This window comes from Perissodus microlepis, chromosome 6 (assembly GCF_051167445.1).
Source record: "Perissodus microlepis isolate ML-2025 ecotype Zambia chromosome 6, ASM5116744v1, whole genome shotgun sequence".
Classification (NCBI taxonomy): Eukaryota; Metazoa; Chordata; class Actinopteri; order Cichliformes; family Cichlidae; genus Perissodus; species Perissodus microlepis.
In genome coordinates this window covers 12,151,565-12,175,100 of record NC_140466.1, presented here as the reverse complement: position 1 = coordinate 12,175,100, position 23,536 = coordinate 12,151,565, and the positions used below count along the sequence as shown (strand labels likewise).

Here is a 23,536-nt window from a genome sequence, read left to right as displayed (position 1 = left end):
TAGTCGTTATATACTTCTATTAGGTTATTGCAGGCCTAACATCTAAATGAGAAAACGTATATATGTTCTACTTTATTCAATGCCACTTCTCAGATGCACTAATCCGTTTAGAAAATAAAGCTGTCTATATATATTTCACTATATTTCACATGCATTTTAATTTAATATTCAGTATTTTTGATTTTGGCGTAGGCTGTTAATATGGCCTATTTTATGCGAACTGGATAAGCTTGAGTTTAGCTTCATAATAGTTTATCTCTCTGTGTTTATAATTGACCTTGGCTAAAATTAATCACTCAGCGAAGCATCAAATCCTCCGCGCTGTGGGGGACTTTGTTCTCTGTCATGCCAAGAACAGAAAGGCCGTAAATCTCGCGATGAAATCAGGGAAACGCGATACTTTTGAGCTGCCCTCAAAGTTACAATCACAGCAGCCAAGCAGAAGCTACTACCACGGCAGCAATGGCTGCTTTCCGCAGAGTGGCAGCACTGGCCGGCAAGCTCAACCTCTGGTCGGCGACACGAAACGAGCTGGTCGGTGGGCAGACGGCCAATGGAAGAAGGACCTGGAGGTGTCTGGCAGCCGGGGTTTGCGTTGCAACGGGTGGCGCCGTACTTTACTTCTACAACGGTTTAATAAGCGGCGGAGGCAGGAAGAGGATAAGGAGGCACAGCATCAACGGTTTGCTCCCGTCCATCCCGACTGTTGAAGCCAAAGAGAAGGTAGGTGGCACAAACTGAGCTGCTGCAGATAACGACAAAACCGAAGCTGCCGTGACACACAACGAGGTGGTTGATTGTTGGTCGAAAATGTGTAACTGCTGACACACGGGCCTCAGTGCTCAAGATTGTGGAAGGACATAGTCGAGAGAAGAGGGAGAGAAGGCAAAGAGCGCTGGGTATTTCCTCGTTTCCTTCCGCTAAGATTAGACACACAGGCCCAGTCAGACAGGCCCACTTTTCTTTCTGTAGCCATGGTGAGCTTGTTTTTTATAGCATTTTTTTTCTGGGGTGGATAAAGTGTGTCACTCATTCCTAGGACGCTCAGTGGAAACAGTTTGCTCACTGCTTGGCTGTTGGGCGATGTGCGCGCGCAGATGCAAGAAGGGCGCTCTCCGCTCGAGCTGGTGCTGAAATGACAGCAGGCTCGAGATGTCAATCAGACAGCTTTGTGCAGAGGCAGGTCAGGCAGATAGAAGTTCTCAGAGATTTCCATGAAAATAATAAAGTCATACATTAAAGGTTTGATACAATAAAAACATTTTAAAATCCCACCATACTATAATTCAAAGTTCTAAAAGTTAAAGTTATCTCTGTAAATCATTGCACATTACAAAAAATATATATTATAGTATTGAGTATAATTGTTGATTCACTCAAATGTAAAGCACTATAATAACTCATTTATGATATTAGTATTAATAACCATGATCCATATGATATCAGTAATTTCAATCTGAAACAAAGGTGTAGGAAGTACAACTTGAAATGACTCATGTATACTTAAAGCATCAGTTATGCTAGGATGACCCACAATATAGATAAGGCAATATACAATTTGTTGTATATAAGCTGGCCAAGATATCAACACATTATTAAAACATGTAGTTGTTTTAAATGGATTTCCTTGCCATGTTTAATTACAGTCCTTCCATCCACTCATTTATCCATGTTCTTTTGATTGACCAGTTCAGGTTCGTGGGGGGGCTGGAGCCTATCCCAGTTGTCATATATTGAGAGGTGGGGTACACCCTGGATAGGTTTTTTATGCAGGGTGAACACAGAGAGCCAGACAACTATTCACAGCCGCATTCAGGTGGTCAGTTTACAATAACCAGTTAATCCTAAGCATGACTTTAGACTTGCAAACTCCACACAGAAAGGCCCATAGGCTGGGTTTGAACCTAGGATTTTCTTGCTAGTGAGACAGTGTTAACAAACCTCTGCCTCCTTCATTACAGTACTACATTAAATCTAATCTAAATCTATAAACCATAATGTATATGCACCTTCCCAGAAATGTAACTACACATTGCAGAAATGCAAACTAAAGCAAATGTGATAGTGTGTCTATGTGTCTATTTGGAAACAATATGCAGCATAACCACAGTATAATGAAAGAGATATGTTATGTTGTATTTTTCATTAGCTTTTTCATTATGCTAATAAAATAGCTAATATTCTGCTAGTGTTTCAGCTAAAAGTGTTTGTTTCTCCTTTTTCTCAAATTTTATAATGTGAGGGTAGAACAGCACAGATACACCATTACACACCATTACACACCATACATGCACACAAATAGGTCATCCACTACAGTGTGGATTGAATGCAATGCTTCAAATGACACTTTGTGGTGGTGATTTTAATAAGAGTAATGTTTTGAGAATTTTTTCTAATCAGGATTTCGTTTATCTGAACATAAAATAATTTTTTTTCCCAAATGGGCTGAAATGATATCCTTGGATGTCTGTTAAGTAAGATAACAGAGACTCCCTGCCTTAAGATATGTTGAACAGTTTTGTTTAAAGTCCATTTTTAGCCAGATAAATCATCTACATTTGTTTAGCAATTGTTGCATAGTTAATGATCAAGACTTTTAGCCATGCTTCAGAAGTCAAAAAGCAATACTGAGCATGAAAAATACTTCTTAAGGCTTTCTGAAGGTCTTTCAAAGTTTTTCTTTGGACATCGGCTACTTTTTCACTCATTTTCAGTCCAGGCCTTCTACTTGATCATTTTCAGAATTAGGATATAATTATTTCAAGCATAAAAAGAGGACCTAAATCAAGGGGTGTACTAGTGTTGTGTCCACACATAACAGGCAAATTAGCATAGACCTATTGTAAATTGTATTTTTAGTCTTATTGTCACTAGGAACCTGCCGTAAAAACACATAGCTTGTTGCAATTCCTTTCATTGAAAATATTAAAAAGCACCAACGATAACAAAGTATAACAGGCATAAAATTATACTTTTGCACCAAAAGGTGATTCTTAAAGACCTGTTAGCAGAAAACTAGGCATATCTCACTATTTATGCAGTGCATCCTTAGCAGGCCTAAAATGGCAGGCCTAAAAAAAACTATCAACAAAAGTTGAACAATATCTGATATTTATTAAAAAAATCATACATTAAAACATTTCCAAAGACCCGACACAAGACCTGAGAGATGCATCTAGTATCTCGATAATCTGTCTCAGCTCAGTAGGTAGAGTGGCGGCCCCATGATCAGAAGGTCGGGGGTTCGACTCCACTGAATGGCTACCCTGAGGTACCCCTGAGCAAGGTACCGTCCCTACACACTGCTCCCCGGGCGCTGCATTGGTGGCTGCCCACTGCTTCACTGGGTGAATGGGTTAAATGCAGAGGAACTATTTCCCTATGGGGACTAACACGCACACTTTACTTTACACTACTGCTTGCCAAAGCCCCATTAGAAATGGTCTTAATGGAAGGGTGGCTGTCAAGAAGCCATTCTTAAGGAAGAGAAACAAGGAGAAAAGGGTGAGGTATTAAAATCATCTGGAAAGCATTTGAATGGCAATGGCTTCATTTATTCATCATGACAATGATCACAAATGCACTGTGAATCCAGTGAAGCATACCTTGATAGAAAAACACACAGTAAAACACCATCAGTCATGGACTGGCCTCCCCAGAGTCCAGACCTGAATATTATTAATGCAGTGGAGCCACCAATATCCAAAAAAGCTTTCAAATGTCCCTCAGAAAGCTTGCCTAAGAGAGTATTGCCTTTCCAGCTTATGAGAATGTACAAACTCTGTTTTTGCCTTATATCCCACGCTTCCATGTTAGCATGTTTCAATGAATCATTGCAACTATTTAATTTTCCTACAAATTGGTTCTTTGCTATGTTGTCTGTTGTGTGCAAACACAATACTGGTTCATCCCTTAAGTTAGGTGCTCTTCTAATGCAACAACAAAAAAAAAATTCTTTGAAAATGGTCAGGTAGAAGGCCTGGACTGAAAATGAATTTAAAAGCAGAGTGAAAAAGCAAAGAAAAGCATTGAAAGACCTTCAGAAAATCTGGAGAAGTACTGCTCACAACTATTTAAAAAAAAAATAAGGGAAAGCCTGGCTCCTTGGAAGCAAAATATAAAGAAATGGAGGGTGGCTTAAGACTTTTGCACATAATTGGCTATAGATACAAACTGCATTTAGTGAAGTGGACAGTAGCTCAGTGGCACCATTTGCATATCTATCCAGATTGCAAATGTAAAATTATGTCTTCTCAGCCAGCAATGTTGCTTGTTTAGGCTACGTCCACACTTTCTCTCCGTTTTGGCCTCCCGTCCAGCATTTTGAAAACGCTCTCGAAAACGAATACATTTGAAGACGGTGCGTTTGCGTCGCAGTGTGGACAGTGAAAACGGAGACTTTCTAGAATGGTGACGCATTTTAGTCATGTGATGCAGTCATGTGACCAATTAAACAAAGATAGCGGAGGGCATTATACAGCAGTTGTTTTGTTTGCTCTCAATTTTGACAGCCCTATTAAAGATTAATATCAGTTTGTACATGCTCCAGATAGCTTTTCTTCAAATTATTTAATTCTCACTCGCTTTTGCAACTTTGTACTTTTTTGTTACTCGCAGCAACAACGTCACCTCATTGTTAGTCCATTTAAAAAACTCGTTGCTTTTCCTCAACCTTTTGCTGCGACGTTTCAACGAGCCGGAAAGTAAATAAACGGCTGACAGGAATGAGGCATTTTAGAAGATGCAGACATAAATTTTACTTTACTGGGGAAGGAAATGGAATCTGAATAATTTGCCTCAAAAAGTTGGATGACTCATCTGTAGTGACTGAACAACACTGCAGCTATTCTGGTAAAAGAAAGCCACAGAGGCAGAGAAAAATATGGGGCAGTTGAGACTTGTGCTGAATGGGTATGGGATATATGTTCACACGATCATTTGGCTCCTAAAGGGTTCAGAAGTGTAAGGGTGAGTTCACTGGTGGCATAGAGGGTTTATCAAAGAATGTTTGAGATAGTATTTTTTAACATATGAAGAAGTATACCTGCAGACAAAGTTAATACGTGTAAAACTGGTGGATTACCCCTTTACAAAACCAATGTCTATTTAAAATAACCAATTAATATAAAAAATGACTTCTAGCAAAAGTTTAAATGCTAAGCCTGAGTTTTCTAGGTCATAAGAAAGAAATTAAAACTGTCCTATCAAAAATGTAAACTAGAAAAATTTGCATTTCCTGCGAAAATGCAGTGTGGATGCTGTAAAGCTGAAGCTGTTTGCTGAAGATAGTTGAAAATAGCTGAAGAAGCTGAAGAAATCAAAGTCAGTTTTTAAAAAGTTGTTGAAATTTTAATAACTTTGCAGAACAACATCAAGTTAACAAAAATGCAATAACTTAGCAGAAATGCAATAACTTAGAAGAAACATAACAATTCAGCAGAAATGTTGTAGTTTACCAGAAGCTACAACTTAGCAGAAATGTAATAATTTAGAATAACATAACTTAGCAGAAATGATATAATTTAGTAGAAAATTAATAACTTGGCAGAAATATTACAACTTATCAGAACTGCTATAATTTTGCAGAAATGTAATTATTAGGAAAAAACTGTAAACAGATAACAGCTGAAAATGATGAAGTAACCTCAAAGTTACTTGTTTAACTGTGAAAAATGACCAGAAACATTAGAAAAGGAAGAAAACCAATTCAATTCAATTTATATAGCGCCAAATCACAACAAAAGTCGCCTTAAGGTGCTTCATAGATACAGAGAAAAACCCAACAATCATATGACCCCCTATGAGCAAGCACTTTGGCGACAGTGGGAAGGAAAAACTCCCTTTTAACAGGAAGAAACCTCCAGCAGAACCAGGCTCAGGGAGGGGCGGCCATCTGCTGCGACCGGTTGGGGTGAGAGAAGGAAGACAGGAATACCAGCCAGCAGATAAACTGATGTGAAACAAAACCAAGGTAAAATTGCAGAATTTACACAGTTGGTGAAATGTAAAAATGGCAACAAAAAACCCCCAAACAAACAAACAAAAAAAACCACACAAACAACATTTAGGTAATAAATGCACAAGATGATTTGATGATAAATATGGTACCAATCTACAAAATACTGTCGAAATGAAGTCCACATTGTGATATATTTCAGGTGTGGAGAGTCACACAGCTAAACAATTGATGTGCATATTTAAAGAATCAAATAAAGAACATTGTTGTGTAATAAATTACAGTGAAAAATAATCACTGCCCTGCGTTAGAGAGTGACTTATGATGAGGTATTAATTGGCTTAACTTTACCTCTAACAGCTTTTCACATAGTGCTGTGACCAGGGTGAAATCCATCATAAAGTAACTGTAAACAGTAGAACCATTTGCATGAATGTTATGGTTCTACTCTGATCAAAACTGAAGTCAGCGTGTGTGTGTCACAGTGTGACCTGATATAAAATGATAAAGAGGAACACATATAAATGGATGTGACCTTTATGAACTTTTCAAAATAACTTTATATATCTGACCCATTATCTATATATATTAGAGCAGCGGTCCCCAACCCCCGGGCCTCGGACCGGTACCGGTCCGTGAGTCGTTTGGTACCGGGCCGCGAGAGTTGAGGCTCAGGTGTGAAATGTATAGTTTTCAGGGTTTTTGTCGGTTTTCAGCATTATTTTGTTATCGTTTTTATCGTTTACTCGGTTTTCCTTGGTCTTTTCAGGTGTGTTATGAATAAATCTTCTTTTTTTCGGTACCGGTACTAGTTTTATTTTGTTGTATTTATCCGCGACACCTTAAAGGCCGGTCCATGAAAATATTGTCGGGCATAAACCGGTCCGTGGCGCAAAAAAGGTTGGGGACCGCTGTATTAGAGCAGATGTGGAAAACCACTGTTAGACCTACTCTATACTAATGTAGTTACTGACACTCCATACTAAGGCAGGATTCATACAAACACACATTATTTATTCTCTTAAACACTTCTTTTTTCACAATTTGAGATTGTGTAATTTCTATAAATAATACGTGTAATGGTTCAATAGATATAGTTATTTAAATGTCCATAATAATCACACGATCATTTTTGTACATCCTACAATTCAAGATTTAGAGCTGTGTGTCTGTATGAATTCAGCTTGCTATACTTATAGACTTAGATATATTAGTCCACTATTTACCCAAACAAGTTACATTGTTTGGGTAAATAGATTGGGTTTGTCCTACAAAATAATTATTCAACAATAAAAAAAAAAAAAACACAAAAAACATCTGCACATTAATCCAGAGTTCAGTTTCATATGTCTGATATTGTTTGTTAAATCTGGTGACACAAACACAGTCAAAAATTCATTGCTAGCGTGACATGTGGTCCTTTTTGCCTTTGACCAATGATATGCTGGTTACTTGGAGCAGTTTAGTATTTGCTGTCACAGAGGAATGTTAACCATAAATCCAAAAGACAAAACTGAAAAAAATATGTTAATTGCAAACATCTTTTTGCTTAGTAAAAGGATTGAAATTACATGGAAACTGTCACCTTAAAGCCTCATTGTAAATATCATCACAAACAGATGTTTTCCACACAGTTAACAAAGCTCCACCACATCCGATCACTGCATATAAATCTAAAAGAAAACAAAAAAAGAATAAAAAATAAATAAAATTAACACAAGGGAAGACTTTTGACTTAATAACTAAGCTTAAAATAAGTGTTACCTTTGAATATTTGTGGGAAAAATCTGATGCTACCCCAAGAATACAAAGCCACACTGGAAACGATGACAGGCTTCCAGCCCTCTGTCTTCCTGGAGTGAGGTGCCTGATCAGTAGCAGTGAGTTGACAGAAGTCGGTGTCTGTAAGAGTGGCCAAACACTGATACTCTGTCCACTTGCGTAGAGTCTAAGAAGCTGGAATGCAGGCACACTGGACGAGCTTATTCTAAAAAATACAGAAAAAGGAACATTTTATTTGTGTTAAGGCCTAAAAACTACAAATAAGTTATACAATGAACAATGTTGAAATACCTTATAGGTGCTGCAGGCCACATAACCAGAATCCAGAGCAATCTCACACTCACATGATGGTGAGGAAAGACATGAGCTCTGCAGTGACGTTTGAATGTCTCAGTTGGGACACTGAAGAACTCAGAAGACAGCAGTACCTGCACAGAGAGACAGAGTAGAAAAAGCATAGATTTGTAATCCATAATGTGAATTAAAACTCAAAAAGTGTCAACAAGTATAATCATTTGAGTGTGGAATTATTTATGCAATAAACAGGATTTAAATTAATTAATTCAATTAAAAACACTGACATTTTTTTTATCAAAGATAATGAATCATACCTCTCTCTGCTCTGAGGATCACTGAGGATCTCTGACAGGAAATACAGTTTCCTCAGTAGGAGTCATCATTGATGGTCTCAGAGGTGTGCAGTGTGGCAGCATGATGATGGTCTCCAGATCAGGCAGGAGGTCAGGTGATGGGTGTGTCATCTTCTCCATTGAAGACACACTGGTATGGCAAATCATAAAACAGCAGTCTCTGTGTGGCATGTAGTTATCTGTGCAGTCCAGCACTGATGGATCAGGTTTGGCTCAGCAGTTCATGAAGATGGTGTTAAGATGTTGTTGTTTCAGCTGAGGATGGTGAAGTTTGAAGTTGTGAGAGACAACTCAAATCAGCATCAGAGTCAATACTGCATCACTCTGTGTAGTCCAAAAGATTCAGTACACTTCTTTGTTTACCACAGCAACAAACAACTCACCTCTTTTTTCTACACCTTATTAAAGATTACTGTCTTCATTAAGGTAATATGTGGTTTCATCCATTTGTAATAAGCCACACACGTTTCTCAGTTATGTGATAGCTCTATTAGTTTGGTGCCATTAGATAACACAGTAGATTTAATAAGCAATGATTTGCTACACCTAGCACTGCACACTTTATCAAATTCTGACATCACAATTTCAAAGCATGAACAATCATAAATGAAAGCTTGGATGATATTTTTGTAGGCTTCAACATTTGAGTTGGTCTGCATTCAAATTCTGCTTCCTAAAAATATTATCACCTGCACACAGTATCATTTAATATGCTGTTGTTTTAAATATCTACATATCATATTTATAATATTAATGGTGCACTGCTGCATTTTATTTATTTGAAGGTGGACTTTTTTATATTTCGTTAATTTTTCACAAAGTGAGAAGTTAAACAGAGCTGCAGGTGTAGGTTTTATTTTAAAAAAACAACCTGCACAAACAAGTGCTTGTTAAACAGTTCTTAAAATTTAACTAAAAAACTAAAATTAACTAATTAAAAAAAACTTCTTGTTAAGAGATATTATTATTCTTATATTATGTGTTTTATCCTCACTCTCTCTCTCCCTTCTGTTAATTAACCCACAGCACAAAAACAGGCACAGGCACGTGACTCTTTTTCTCCCGGCTTTCAGTCAGAAGCTGTGTCCCAAAACGTCGGCTGCATCCTCCGGAGGCCGCATTTGAAGGCCGATTACGTCACAGCCAGTCGACGAAGGTTGTCCCAATTCGTCGACTCTTTCAAATGCGGCCGACAAATGCGTCCTTCATTTCCCCGAATTTGAAGGATGGGTCGGGTGTGTCCTTCGTGGCCCACCATATACCAGAATTCAAAGCGCGGCCCAGCCAAATTTCAGCTGCCAACAATGGCGGCCGCTACTAAGTCTTAAAATTACTCTTATTACTTTTTCTGGGCCACAAAATAAACTTTTAACATATTTTAAGGCGAGAAAGTAGCGGTGTAAATTACAAATATCTGCTTGGTTTATCAAGACATTGCATATTTGCAAAAGTGTGCCGACGTTTTCAGAGACGTCTGTCACCCACCGGCTCGAGAGCAAGCGAGGGGGGGGGGGTTCAGACCCCCACTCTTTCGCTACTCAGGTTAAACATGATATACAAGTCACTCGGATAACTTAAAAATGTAATTGTTTGCCTTTTTTCTGTGTTTTATTTGTTCTGGAGTAAATCGGTTTGGCTGAGATCAAAGTTATTAGATTATTAGATTAAATAAAGCTTTATTAATCCATCGGGTGGGTTCCTCCGGGATTTTCACACAGCTCAATAGACGTTAAACGGTCGAGAATTTACGCCAGTGTCCTGTTATATTTTAAATAGCAAGGAGCAGACGGCTGAGTTTATTAAACTCCAGCGAGACAGCGGTGATGCAAATCTTAAGGCTAGACCGTCCCATTTCACAGCCTCGCGCTTCCAGCCTTCTCGGTCTTTGAAGGACCCGGCCCACGTAGACCGCGAAGGCCGGGTCCTCCGAAGGATGCAGCCGACGTTTTGGGACACAGCTAATGGCGGTAAAATGGCTCCTTTGAAGTTGCCTACCCTGCTGCTTCAGCAGCTAATCAGTGGTTCTAAAATTACCTTACAACCTAAAGAATGAGGCCGTTTTAACTGACTGATTTGTGGAGAGGAGAACTAACTTCACTTTCCTAAGAGACTCAGAAACACTAACACACCGAATGAACCAAATAAAACACAATAACTGTATTAAACAATCAAATGAACCATATTAATTTCACACTGGGCCTATAGCAGCTAGGCTAGGCGTTAGCGCTTAGGTTGTTAGGGCTAGCATACCAAACACTCCTTTTAAATACTAAAATTACAACGTTTCACTAAAAAAGCAGTCATTGTGTTACTTTAACATGACTTATACTTCGACTGCCTTTATAAGTCACTAACAACAACTGGGAAAATCACTCAAACAGCTTATAGACATTTCATTTCAGAGAAGAGAGACAGAGAAGCAGCGCTTACCGGCAGGGATGAGCAGAGAGTGGGCGGAGATTCAGGAGTCAGCCGGAGACGTAAAAAAAGAGGCATTCACGGGTAGTGGGAAACTCCGCAATTACACAAAATTGGCATTGAAAACGTGAAAAATATATGTAAATTTAAATATTATTATACTAGATTTTTTTGCAACAAAAAGAAACTAGCAGAAATTTCATTCTATATATTTTAATAAATGTTTCAAACAAGATTCTTTGAATTTGAAATAATGGTTAAAAGACATAAATAAACACAAGGTCATTATGTTAAACTGTACTTTATTATGATAGATTTATTTAACTGACTGCAGTAATAAGAACAGTCTTCTTCTGAACACCAACACCAAGGAGCTGGTGTTGGTGATCGCCTAAGCATCCTCACAGTAGGAGCTGCAGAGGCTCATCTCACTCCACTGCAGGACTCAAGAGGTTCAGGAGGTCCCTTAACCCCACTGCCATGAGACTTTTTAACAGCGACTCTTGACATGTTCATTGCACATTTGTTTCTTTTATTCTAATACATATTGGTTGTAATCATATGAATTCTGAATTGCTTTAAAGCTGAAGCTGTCTGCTAAAACTAGCTGAAAAAGCTGAAAAGTTGCAGAAATTGTAAAAACTTTGCATAAGCAAAGGAACTTTGCTAAGGTGTAATAACTTAGCAGAACTGCAATATCTTAGAGGAAACATAATACTTGGCAGAAATACAATAGCATAGCAGAACTTAGCAGAAATATTGTAACTTACCAGAAACACGATAACTTCTCAAAAATACAAGAATTTAGGAGAAATAGTATAAGATAACAGAAAGAATATATTTAGCCAAAAATACTTAAACATTACAGAAACACTATGATTTAGAAAAATAGTACAACATAAATACTGTGATTTACCAGAGACACTGTGATGAACTATGAATATTGTAATTTTAAATTAAGACTATGTTTTAGCACAAATACTATAATTTGACAGAAATACTATCATTTAGCAGAAATACTATGATTGAGCAGAAGTACTAAGATGTAGTAAAAGTACTTTGATTTAACAGAAATACAATTATGGAGGAGTAATACTTTAAAACACACACATACACAGAGCCTAAAGGGAAGAGTATTTGTGCCATGGAGTGTTAACAAGAATCTGAGGTCCATATTAGAAAAGCTGGTAAAATCATAAAAGTTTGCAGAATTGTAATAAATGATGAATATGAATTACTGGTCTGTGATAGTGTATTAATTTGTAGGGAAAAAAACACATTGACGAAGGTGGAATTGAACCCACGACCTTTGGTTTGAAGACTCGTGTCATTACCAACTGCGCCACTGGGAAAGAGAGTGGGCACTTTGAAAAACAGGGTGATGAGCAGTCAGAATTAGATCGCGGTGAGAGGCGAAAAATGCTGTTTTTTGGAGTTACAAAACGTTGTGTAACTCAAAAACTAGGTGGACTAGAAGCATAATTCTTGTACACAAGATCCAATTCAGTCAACCAGTCTAGATATATTGAATTTGAATCTTACAATGAGATCATCCCATAAAAAGGCGCTCTCTCTCTCTCTCTCTCTCTCTCTCTCTCTCTCTCTCTCTCTCTCTCTCTCTCTCTCTCTCTCACACACACACACACACACAAGGAGAGAGAAGTAAGTTTCTAGGTCAGTCAAGCAGGCTGGGAGCTGCTGAATTTGAATCCACCAATCAGAGAGGCTGTGTACTTTTTCCCGCCAAAACAGGTGCACGCAGCACAGAGAGACACAGGATTTTTGCAGTCTATTTCTCATAGTGACGACTCCCCTCAAACAAATGACCATAATTTCCTAACCGTAGGGGCTAGAACGGTCATTCTTACACCGTTTTGTTCAGAAGAGATGGGGGAATCTTCAAGTGTTGAATTTATCATTAAAATATGAATTATTAAAGATATTTGACTTCTAATGCACCATAACTGACTAGATGCGAAGCAAAAACTGCCTTGACTTCCCCTCAAACAACGCTTTGTAACTCTAAATCTATTTGGAGTATCGATATCATTCTTTCACCGTAAGAGACAGCAGGCTTTGGTGAACAGTCATGGAAATTTTCAGGTCTCTGTGGAAATCTATCAAAAAGATATGACGAGAGAAAAAAGTGGTTCATTTCCAGAGTTTGAAATCTGAAGAAATCTGAGCGAAGGACGAATTTCCTACCCTCAAACAAGTCTAACTCATCTCAGAACGGTAATAGGTGAGAAAAAAATTCTTAAATTGTGAGCGTCAGGAGTGTCTGAAGATATACCGGGACAAGCCTTATGTCTTAACTTCGCTTGGTTAAGGAGATATGACAATTTGAATATGCCTCTCATTACAGAAATCCAGCGGTGATTTTGAACAAACTCTCCATTGACTTTCTATGGAGAGTTTTGAGACTTTGTGTTGGTCTGAGGAGATTTGCCAAAATTCTATAAATCCCACAACAATAATAGTGACATTTTCTGAAAGCCAGCAAAAATACCTACGTTTTGATGTATAATTTGTGGAAGTTGAGTGAAAATTGAGCAAGTAGCAAGAAGTTGTTCGGACATGAAGAGAAGACTGCGAAACCTACAGTGGCACACTGGAAGCCAAGTGCATAGCAACCATAACAACGCATGTATTTTGTGAAAAATCACAATTTTGCAACTGAAAACTTAAAGAGGGATAAGATGAAAACCGTAACAGATATGAAAAAGCTGAATCATACATGAATAGCCCAATAATTTGTGAACATTTTAAAGTTTGAATGGTTGTTCTAGGCGAAAGTATGAGGAAGTAGTTAAGTTTCAAAAAAGAGCAAGTTTTAGCAGAATTTTGGAAGTTTTCCATTCATTTCAATGGGACAAATTAAAGGAAAAAAGCTTAATATTTTAAAAAGTATAATAGCAAAAAATAGCAAAAGTCATAGCCCGCATTAGCAGAAATAGCAGAATATTTTAAAATTTGAACGGTGAAAATAGCATAAAAATTGTGGAAGTAGTTAAGTGCCAAAAAACGTACAAAAAGTTGAAGTAGGATAAAGAATAAAGAGAAACAGGAAAACAATAGTGTGGATGCTTAAAGCATCCACACAACTAGAAAAGGAAGCTGCACACCTATGACCATTGTATCTGACAAAAGAAGCTCCTACCAGTGTAGTGTGTTACAGTGTGAATTATTCCTGCCTGGCTGTAAGTGCCTTGAAGGTGTCTCAGATGGAGAAAAACAAACAAATATAGACCCCAAAATTACAAGCAAGTACATAACCATCCAAGGGTACACAAAGCCTGTTGAGATACAGTCTATCTTTTACAAAGGTAAAAGACAAGAAGTAACCTGAAATTTAAGAACAAACCAGAAAGAGGCACAGATCAGACTGCTCACTTGAAATCACAGCTGCTACAAATTACAAGCTTTGACTTGTGAAACAGTTGCCATAATCAGCCGTGTTGTGGTTGTAGCTGGAGACTGGGATGGACCAATCACAGATGGCAATTGGACGACAAAAACAGGTTCAGGCACCAAAGCAGAGCAGCACACACTAATAGTTAACCACACATAGGAGGGAGCCCAGCAACCTGGAGTGGTAATACACCTCATATATAAAAAGGTTAATGTACCCTAAATGGTACTGTAAATGACAGAATGGTGCAGAATAGTGACATTAAAATAATAATGGTAGTGGCGCTTTTCCACATGTGCAAACAGTCCTATGCTTTCATTTGCATTGTTGCTTCACTGTGTTTAGACTCAGAGAGAACAAAATAGTTGTTGACCTGCAAAAGCCACTTTTTTCATTCAAAAAAATGTTCATGGATCAATAAGTCAACTGATGAAGAATCACACCTATAAGCAGAATTGATACTGGGATTTTTGGATAAAATATCATCATTATTCATCCAAAAGTTTAGCAGACAGTGACAGTTTTAAGCGTGAAACTGAGCAGAAGGGTTACAGAGCTGCAGCTGTAAAGGGAACACACAACGTTGCCCGAGGGGAAAACACCTGGAGCATCTGCTGAGCAGTTGTGAAAAGACAACAGAAAGTTTTAGTTGTAGTCAAGACACAAAGCAGTGAGCCACACTGAATCTACTTTCTAATCTCTGCAATTTAATTGGTTTTTCTTACATTTCTTTTTCATGTTGTGCAGCATGGCATGTGAACCTAGCTGCCTTTGCAAAACTTTCTAAACTTCATTCATTAGTGAGAGTTAAAGCCATGGGTGCCTATGCTCTTACTTTTGAGTGGGGTGCATTCCCATGAAGCCAAGCACTGATCTCCAATTCACGCTTTCAAAAACCCCCCTTGGTGCAGGCATCATCAAAGCTTTATGAATGAATCTGTATGCTCATTAGCATGTTAGCTGAGCTGAACCGAAACCACTGTGTGCTGGGGCCTGCAGCTAAACAGGTTTAAATATGGAAGCCTCTCTGTTAATTATACAGTTTCACGCAGTACAGTCGGTTGATGTAGAAGCTCTCCTACTCTGCAGCTAATCAAGTTGAAGCACTGGCTGCTTGCAGAGAGAGAGAGAGAGTGAGAGACAGATGCTAATCAAGTAGAAAGTAGTGACAAAGTATTTTTGTGCATGTGTGCCCATTTTCCCGTTACTGCACTGTGCCAGCGGTGCTCGCTCTATTTATAACCTCAGGGAGCTAAATGGAGAGAGTTGATGGCAAGAATAGATGAGTCTCCTCATTATAGAAATTGCTTTGTGTGCACAGAAATCTGTCACAGGTCGCATTCACATTATGTCCACTGTGACACAAGTGGAACATTAATTGCTTATCCCTGATTTTAATCACTTAATATGAGAATTAGGATAATTATTTAACAGTATAAGTGGAATGCATATACTTTGTTTTGTTGTTTTTCTTTTTTTTTATTATGGGTTTTCTCTGCAGGCACGTCCATTTGACTTTGAGGATGGAGATGTGTACATGTCTTCCCATGAACATCGTTTCCGCTTGTTCAGCTCAGTGGAGTATGAAGGACAGCTGTACATGACCCCACAAAACTTCATCGAGTCGGTTACCATGAGTGAACCGAGAAGTACGTATGAAAAAATAGCTTGTTTTCAGTTGTTCTCAAAATTGTGTCTCCTTAAGACAAAAATATTTGGGGCTTATTTTATCTGCTTAATCTGCATATATGTGTATGTGTATGTATGTGTAATGTGTATATATAGACACGTGTGTGTGTGTGTGTGTGTGTGTGATTTACATTGCTGTGCTTGAGAGCCACCATCTACCGGAACCAAATTCCCTGTATGTGTCTGCACATATACTTGGCCAATAAACACGATTCTGATTCTGATTCTGATTCTGATGACATGTAGCCAGAGTACTTGACTGCTTCATTTAAATCAATCATTTAACACAAATTTATATTCTGCTTTTGATGGGATGTGTATATATCTCAGCACTGCAAAAGAAGGCCCGATTGCTTTCACAGGGGAAATGCAGTTTGTAAATTTCTCCCCTCCTCAACCAAGATCCAAGGAGGAGGGAAGTTTATTTAACCAAGAACTGAATGTCTTGAGAATATCTTTTACAGGGGTGTTAAGCATGAACCTGAATTGTCCTGAGGCAGCAGTGGTCACCACTAAACCATCGTGCTGCTGGCTATTTCTATGAAACACATAACCAAACAGTATCATCAGCTGTATCTTCACAGAGTCTCTCATCCTATTATTGAATATTATTAACTCCATGGTCTTGGACTGTAGCTGGTAGACCTGGTTCTGCTCTGCAGTCTCAGTGAACTCTGCATAGTGGCACATGAACCATTTGTCCACCTGGTGCAGGTTAGGGTGGCTTCCAGATCTCTGGTGCAAAACAAGGTCTACTCATGCAGTCCAAAATGGTGGAGTTGGAATCTGTCCAACCACGGCCGAGACTGAGCAAACAAGCTGGCCAGTGAGTCTTCCCGTAGGGAAAACACAGGAAGGGGGCAGGGCTAGCTGGTTGTCCACAAATAAATTAGTTCTGTCAGAGTGCTAAAAATAAAAATGGAAATATGCAGAAAAAATTCTAAAATCAGTCACCACTGTAAACTTCTATGCTTCTTTTGCCATTAAAAACTTTTATTTATATAAATACAACTCGAAGTGCTTTGCAATTCAGCTGCAAGGATAATTAAATGTTTTAAAGAAAATTTATAACAGACAGACAGAGTTGTCAGTTAAAGGTTAGATTGAACAGCTGAGTTTGAATGTTCACTGAAAGTTATCCACCAATCAGTAGGTCTGCTATTTAAAAGCAGCGTTCCACCTTTTTGTAATAGCTAACACTGACATCTAAAGAGGCTTTCTGTCATATTTTGAAACATTTTAATTTAGTTATGCACATGATTAATTGACTTAAATGTTGCTGCTCTTGCTAATCGGCGCTAGAAGTACAAGTCGATTACATTAATCATTCATTTTTAATGAATGAACATGCCAGCTGGGTCTAAAGTCTTATGCAGCTACTCTACGCAAGCCTAGATGGCAGCGCCTCTCTCTCTCTTCAATGAGAAATTGTAAATATGAAAAGTAAGACTAATGACTGCCTTACAAATCGTTTCAGGTCTTCAAATGGCTCGTAAGTACACATAGTGTTTGATAAGGTAAAATAGCAGCCTCAGAGGTTCTTGGGATTCATGGAGAAACATAAAATGCTAGGAAGTCTATAGTGTAGGCAAAGCTAATTTATACTTCAAGAATTTAAGGTATAAATTACATTTAAATTTAAGCAAGATTTGATTGGATACTTCAGCTTTTTGTTGTTGTTTTTTAAACCCTTTGTTCTTATAATTTAATTGACAGTGAATACCTCATGTTTACTGATCCCTGTTTGGTAGTTGATTTTAAATATTACAATTTCAGGTTTTATATTTGTGTTACTTTACTTTGATAACCACGTGAAGTGGCTATTTTGTTAATATTCATGTGTATTTTAAACTATGTATTTCAGTGCCAGGTATACAATTTTTTGCCATCTCTTAAAAAACTTTAAAAATATGGTTTTAAAACACATCTTTGCAATTTCTGTCGGCCCACTGTCATTCGTAACAGATTAGCCCTGGCTGGCTTCTTCAAAGCAGGTGGCTTTAAAGCTATTGTTTAGTCTGTGGTTAATGTTAGTCAGACACACACATTCCATTTGGTCTCATGTACCCTTTCTCTTACCCTGCAAATATCTAATCTGGAGAATCATCTTAAAATTTTCCTGTGCGACCACTGCTTTAAGTATCTCTTCACATGTGGAAGTTATCACAAACAAAAAGCTGCTATTTATTTATTTAATGGATATATAATTGCGTTGCGTGCAAACTGTGCACCTGTATGTGTGTGTTTACATCTAGCCTTGGCTCGCTGACATACGATACAGCCGCACATGCCCTCTCGGCAGCTGACATCCTCGAATGGCCCCTTTGAAGTTGAATTAGATGAACTTTGTTGTATAAAACAGAACAAAAGTAGTATGTGCTTTTACAGGGACATTCCACATACTACAAAGACAAGCACAGGGCACTTGAGATGGTACAAATGGGCCTGTGATGATGACAGTGTATATAAAATGAGTGTGCCTGTGTGTGTGTGTGTGTGTGTGTGTGTGTGTTTGTGTGTGTGTGTGTGTGTTGTGACTGTACCTGGCACATTAAGACCCATTTCTAGATCACACAGATGCTATCTGACTGAGCCCACCCAAACTCTCTTCTCCTCTTTCCCTTCTTCTTCTCTTCTCTTTTGTCTCGTTTCCCTGGCAGGCAAGAGGCCCTGGAGGTCCCTGACAAAACAGGTGGGAAACACACTCTAACTGTTTTTCGTGCTCCTCTATATTGCAGACAGACATCTGTTGCATGTTACATCTAAATCAGTATACACTGCAAAGTTTAAAACCTATTTTCCTAGTATTTGTCATGAGTTTCTGCATACAAATGTCATGATTCCTCATACGTATCTATTGCAGATTATCTCTAAGTTCAGCAATAATCAGGTTTACTAATTTAAAATCCAAATGTAAGTGCATTAAAGAAATACTGTATGCAAAATACTGAGGCTCTGAAAATTTCATACAGCACAAATAGGGTCTTTAGCTTTATTTAAACTGTAGATCATACCATTGAATGTGAAAATACAGGATATCGCCACATCAGTACTCACCTGGTTGTAATCTCAGTACCCTGTGCAGTTTTCATGTTGCACACCCTCCCACACTCATGAAAGCTATGGCTTGCTGTTTGGCTGGCACTGGACAGTCGTCACTTAATGCAGGTCTCCTGTGTCTTGCGGGCTATAAAAGCCGGCCCAGGTGAACCACTCAGTCTCTCTCTTCCACTCCACCTGACATCAACTTATTAGCAATCTTTGTGTCTCGGTTAGGTTATGTATAATAAATTATTTTATATCTACGTAAGCTTCTTGTGTGAAATCCCTCTTTCTCACCTTCTTTGAGCCAGTTTGTGACGCAGTTTACATTAAGGTTTATTCATATAAACTGTATATAAAATCAGCCACTTTTTAAAAGTCTTGAGTTGAAGGGTTTCATTATCGTGATCCTATTTTTTAAAATTTGATAACATCCATCAAATCTGAAAGGGAACCTGAGGATGCTACACATGCCCATAATACAGCATCTTATTTATAACAAGATGACTACATTCTGAAGCATAACTTGTTTAATCTTTTGTTTAACATAAAATCAGACCACAGTTTACAAAAATTGCTGTCCATAAAATAGATTTTGAAAAGGATTTGAACATTTAAACAGCGATTTTAGACACAAGTAATTTTTACATTCTTTTGATGAATGCTCAATCATCCAGGTAAGTAAATCTCCAAAAGTTGATTCTGTGTTTCTGTGACTTTTGAACCCCAAAACACACTGCGCCAAAAATTGGTCCACCCCAAGGATTGGGTGCCCTGACACAAACAGAGTAACATAGAGTACGCTGTTAAGTGCCAGGAGGATTGCCAGGATTTATACATCGGGGAAACCAAACAACCTCTGGCGAAGCGGATGGCACAACACAGAAGAGCTACCTCGTCAGGCCAGGACTCTGCAGTCTATTCACACCTACAGGCCAGTGGACACTCTTTCAATGGAGGGGGGCCTAAGGGTACATCTTTCACCATCTTACAATGCTGTGATTGCAGCCATTCCCCAACTCTCTGTGAATGGTACTGGTGGCCATTGATCAGTTGGCTTCGATCAGTGGTTGTTGATCAATGGTCATGAGAATTTGCATAATTAAGATGAAGGAACTGACCTCCTATTGTTCTTTCAGTGGGCTTGTTTCGGTCATTTTGCAAATTAACTTTTTTTTAAGATTGGGGAAACCTGCAGTCAGCTGAGACTGAAGAACTTGGATGAGTGAAAACGCTACGTCCAGATGAACAGAATCAACTTTTGGAGGTTTTTACATTTTTGTTTAGTGTTATACCTTCTTTTTAAGAATCCATAAGGAAATTCTTGTGCTGCTGGAGTGTGAAATCTAAGAAAAATGCAGACTCCACTCAAACCCTAATTCACAGCACCACAAATGGTCAAAACCTCCACAGGCTACTTTTGGTACTTTATTTTTTCTCTTTTTTCTTTCTTAAAAGCAGTCTTTGTGTCAATTAAAAAAAAAAAAAAATGCATATATTCCTTTCTATACAAGTCATATAAATTACCACATTAATAACAATACTAAAATAGTTGGCCTGCCAAGGTTTTTTTTTCCTTCTTTCCACGGCATGCTAACCTTTCCTGTTTGCGCTGGATCGGTGTGTGTAAAAGTTGAAGTTTGAAGTTAGAGGTCTGTGTTTTTAGAGTTTATCTTACCTTTTTATTGTGTGTTTGCATGTGTCTGTAAGGAGCTGGAGAAGATCCTATCAGACACTCCTCCCGTGTGGAGAGGATCCTCCAAACTATTTCGCAACCTGAGAGAACGAGGTCAGAGAGAGTACACACACGCACATACACACAAAACAGGAGCAAAATACCTTTTCACTAAATAAAAAAAGGAACACACATGCACTCTACACAAAACCCATTGACACTGTTTTCTCTTTTAATTGTTATCAGAGCACATAAGTAGGAGTGTAAGAGTCAGATAATAACAAGGTCAGTGAATGTCAGTCAAATAGGACTCGGTTTATATGATGAGTAAACACGGTAAAGTATTTAAGTTTCTTCAGCTTTCAAGTTGTTAAAGATTATTTAAAACACTGAACAATTGTTTGCTGATACACTGTCAGAGAATTTAATGTTGTAAAAAACATGACTGTCATTTTAAGACCATGTATATGTATAATGTCCATTCTCTATGTCTGTATGTTCCCTAACTCCTCCTAATCAGTCACCTTAATCAGTTTGAATGAAACTTTATAAACTGCCTAGAGCACCACGATTATCATTTATTTAGCTTTTGGAAATTAATTTTAAAACACACAAATGAATTGAGTGCTAAATATAATACTTTGTCCTCTTATAAGTCATATATATTATGTGTAGTAACTAATGTCAAAACAAATTGTGACATTACATTCACATTATGTATGTGTACATTGTTCGGAAATACATTTTGGTAATCAAAATTTTAGTGCAGTGACACTTTGGGTTACTGGAATGAGCTGTCATGCATATATGTAAATAAGTGTTCATCAAACAGTGACACTAATAGTACCTGGATTGCTTTGTCTTATACAATAAACATGTCGCCTGCAAAGAAGAATAGATACAAGTATTTATTATTCATTTGTCTGGTGTATATGAACAGCCATTTATGCCATATGACTACATAAAAAGATATTAATGAAGATAAAGAGAATAACATGATAAATTAGCATATATGTCTGTGTTTTAGGACAGGAGCAAAGGGGCGGGGTTTTTGCTTGGATCACTAATATAATTATGCATCCTTGCAATTAACTTCATTATCTTTATTATGTATTTTTTCTTTTCATTCAGCCCGCAAATACCTAACAAAGGTAGTAGAAATCTAAGAGGTATTCTTGCATCATGTTATATTTCTTAGGTGATACACCTGCATGACTGTCAGGGTTCTTACATTATTATACAGTAACTGCCATGACCTAACTGTGCTTTTGTGCACATTTCCCAGTGCTTGGCTCTCTGTGTGTGATAAAATCATACTTGTGAGTTGTGTGTCACTGTAGGGGTCTCTAATCCAAGTTTGTGCCATGCTGTTACTCCGTACAGCTGAACAACCTCCTCTCCTCTCCTCTCCTCTCCTCTCCTCTCCTCTCCTCTCCTCTCCTCTCCTCTCCTCTCCTCTCCTCTCCTCTCCTCTCCTCTCCTCTCCTCTCCTCTCCTCTACAATTTATGCAACACTAAAAGATAGAGAAAAGCTCACCCTAATTAAGCATTTGCCTCAGGAGTATGTAACAGAGGAATAACACAGTCTGGGACTGATTCCCTGTAGTGATAATTATACAGATACACAGATATACACACACTGGGAGATGCTAAATATAGCGAACCATGTGTGATGCATCCCCTCTCTTCCTCTACCATAATAACAAAGGTATATTCTTAAGCTTGTAACGTTTGAGTGTGTTTGATTTAGTCTACAGGGACAAGTAGCCAGGAGGGTGGTCTGCTTCCTTTTTTCATCAGAGAGATGGAGGGAAAAAAAGAATAGAGTAGGAAAATCAAATCAGGGAGTGAAAAGGAGATTTAAAAGGAGAGTGGGAGAAATATAAGAAACAGATGGAGTGTAAAAGATGGGCTATAAAAGACAAACAGGCAAAGTAGACAGAGAAATGAATATGGTAAGAGAGGAAAAAGAGAAAGTTTGTAAACAGAAACCTCAGGGTAATCTATGGTTATTGTACTTTAACCATTCAAGCCTGGTGGAGCACTACTGAGACCACACAAACCATCACGATTTAACAGGGCTGATTTTTTCATTCACATACAGTAAAACATTCTTGATTTCCAAGGTTTTTTTTTTTTTTTTACATATTTCTCATACTTAAATGTTTCAGAACATCAAACAAATTTAAAGGTTAGACAAAGATAACCTGAGTAAATACAAGCTTGCAGCTGTAAGAGACGCTCAGAGCAAAGGCTCCAGCCATCCATTCCAATACAAACACATCAAAGTATGACTAATAATTCAACAATAAATAGCTTCATGTTGTGGCCATCACATTGTGTTTTCCAAAGTGATTCAGGATCTGAAAGTGAACCGATTTAGGGTGCGTAATGCTTTTTTCGGTTTATTTTCATTTCACACGTAAAACACATTTATAGATTCATTCCAACTTGCTCTCATTCCCATACCGACAATTTGTCACAGTCGTTGCTATTTTACGCGTCAGGATGAGAACGTGTTGCAAAAAGCAACACATCATGCCACGATATAAAGACACAGCCGAAAAACAAAGTCATTGACATCTATCAGTCTGGATTACAAAGGGTCACAAAACTACTGCATATGTTACCTAGATTTCACAAAATTCATACTACTTTTTTTAATTCAGGTTCTTTCAGTCCCATTCCCACAGGTGTATAAAATGTGTGGCCTTTCATGCATTTGTAAAAGAATGAGTCCTTCTACAGCGCTCACTGAACTCAGTCGTGTCACTGTTGCAACAAGTCAGTCCATTAAATTTAAATCCTATATTTTCACAATCAGCAGTAAGTGGTTTTACTACAAAGTGGAGGGATTTAGTAACCATAGAAACTCAGCCATGAAGTGGCAGACCCCATAAAGTTATATAGCG

General features: G+C 38.0%; 1 protein-coding gene and 1 long non-coding RNA gene across 7 annotated transcripts in view; one reads left to right on the top strand and one right to left on the bottom strand.

Moving 5' to 3' along the window:
* Positions 1-394: 394 nt before the first annotated feature.
* The window catches only part of micu3a (mitochondrial calcium uptake 3a), a 48,611-nt gene continuing 25,469 nt past the window's right edge, over positions 395-23,536 (top strand). For 4 of the 6 annotated variants that reach the window (XM_084930820.1, XM_084930824.1, XM_084930821.1 and 1 more), the window contains exons 1-4: positions 395-723; positions 15,720-15,867; positions 18,568-18,599; positions 20,660-20,738. In XM_084930820.1, coding sequence (XP_084786946.1) covers positions 463-723; positions 15,720-15,867; positions 18,568-18,599; positions 20,660-20,738 — 520 coding nt within the window. In that variant the 5' untranslated portion in view covers positions 395-462. The remainder of the gene's footprint in view (positions 724-15,719; positions 15,868-18,567; positions 18,600-20,659; positions 20,739-23,536) is intronic. The other 2 variants (XM_084930822.1, XM_084930823.1) reach the window with 2 other exon arrangements.
* On the bottom strand, positions 5,551-9,244 carry LOC146385217 (uncharacterized). The gene is made up of 4 exons (XR_014800463.1): positions 8,350-9,244; positions 8,030-8,166; positions 7,721-7,943; positions 5,551-7,629 (listed from the first exon to the last, which is right to left on the bottom strand). It is a non-coding gene; the product is annotated as an uncharacterized LOC146385217 (long non-coding RNA).